Raw genomic sequence first — 1,672 nt, 5'->3', positions numbered from 1 at the left:
TACCTGCAGGCCGTCAGCTCGGAGGGCCGAAACCTCACGCGGTCTCCCCCAGGTAGCGTCCAGCCGCGGGCCTCCCTCGCCCCGCTGCCCGCTCCCCTGCGTCCCCGCCGCGCCCGCGCCTCCCGGGAATCCGCCCGTCGCCTGCGTGGCGTCCCCCCGCTGGCCTGTTTTGTCGCCCTTCCTCGGGTCTGGTCGCCCTTCCTCTTCGCTTTACCTCCCGCCACAAAGGGGGATGGGAGTCCCTACAAAAGCCTGTTGAATGAATGAATGAACTCTGAGGGCCTCTCCCGGGATAACGTGGAGGGACAGATGTTCCGAAAGGAGGGCGCCCAGGGTGTCGATGCATGCAGTGTGAGTCACACGCCGGAGATGGTCGGTCTTTCCACCCCCGACTTCGTTGTCGGAACTGTTGCAGAATGCAGGGAGTGCCTTCACGTGTTGAGTCATCAAGCCCAAGAAGCGCGTCAGGTTATATTGCTTGGGCCTGACGGGTTTGAAACTGCTAACTCCAACATAAAGGAAAGAGCAGTAGGCAGAAAGAAGGCGATTTTGCCTGCTAGGTGTTTGTTTTCTTAGAGTTTTCGAATTCTTGAAAACAGATTGTAGGAATTAGTGAAATGCAGTAGAACTCATGAGGTATTTATTCCCAGTCCCTCTGCCCAGTCGTCCTCCCACGTTCTCTCTCGCATCTTACCTCTGCAACTTCTTACAACTTGTCCTGCTTGTTTCAAGTTGTTGCCAGTCAGGATTTGCCAATTTACGTCCAGCCAACTGGCACCCTGTTTTATCAACAGAGACAATCAGAATAAACCAGTGCCTCTTCTTCCACTGCCAGTGGAAAACCATTGAGTACTTTTTGTACTTTTAGAAAGACTTTCCATGGCCCTAAGGATCAGAAGAAAAGATTCTTAAACCCAGTTTCAAAGTCTTCCGCTATAGGGTGTATTTTCTTCTTTGTAGTTTTATTTTCTAAAATTAATTTTATAATGTTATAACGGGAGAAGCTTAAGAAAGGAAAGAAGGTGGGAAACTAAGAAAAAATAAATTTCTACATAAAAAAAGAAAATTGCATGATCTAAATGGAAATGCTACTAATCTTACTATTAATGAAAGAACTATCAATTCAAATAAAATTCCACTTTTCTAAAAATATTGGCAATTTGTTTTTTAGTCTTAATTCTTTTTTTAATAAGTTTATTTATTTAAATTAGTTTCAGGTATACAGTATATTAGTTAGACATCTATAATGTTCATAAAACGATCTCCCCAATTGCTCCCTCCCTCCACTGGCCCTCCACTTAGCCATCATATTAATGCTAACTACATTCCCTCTTCCATGCTCCATGTGCCCAACTATCAACTATTAATTTGTATTTCTTTACCTCTTCAACACCATTCTCCCAGCCTCCCAACGCCCCCTCCCCTCTGTCGGTCACCAAATGTCCACTATATGTGTGAGTCTGTTTTTGATTAGTTTGTTCTTTTTGTTCCTTAGGTATCACATATAAGTGAAATCATATGGTATCTATCTATTTCTGCCTGACTTATTTCACTCAGCATAATAACCTCTAAGTCCATCCATGTCATTGCAAATGGTAGGATTTCATTTTTTAATGGCTGAGTAATATTCCATTGTATATATGAACCATAATTTCTTTATCCCGTCGTCTGT

The 1,672-nt window shown here is 44.2% G+C and overlaps 1 protein-coding gene across 2 annotated transcripts in view; it reads left to right on the top strand.

Moving 5' to 3' along the window:
• Positions 1-6: 6 nt before the first annotated feature.
• Positions 7-1,672, top strand: part of KDELC2 (KDEL motif containing 2) — a 26,428-nt gene continuing 24,762 nt past the window's right edge. The window contains exon 1 of one of the 2 annotated variants that reach the window (XM_006913435.3): positions 7-52. Coding sequence is in view for 1 of the 2 variants with exons in the window: in XM_015590580.2 (XP_015446066.1) it covers positions 345-351 (7 nt within the window). In the remaining variant the exon portion in view is untranslated. Of the gene's footprint in view, positions 53-154; positions 352-1,672 lie in introns of those variants that run through there. The other variant, XM_015590580.2, reaches the window with a different exon arrangement.

The sequence above is a fragment of the Pteropus alecto genome, unplaced genomic scaffold (genome assembly GCF_000325575.1).
Source record: "Pteropus alecto unplaced genomic scaffold, ASM32557v1 scaffold385, whole genome shotgun sequence".
Classification (NCBI taxonomy): Eukaryota; Metazoa; Chordata; class Mammalia; order Chiroptera; family Pteropodidae; genus Pteropus; species Pteropus alecto.
Note: the sequence above shows the minus strand (reverse complement) of the source record. Positions and strands in the feature narration are given on the sequence as shown.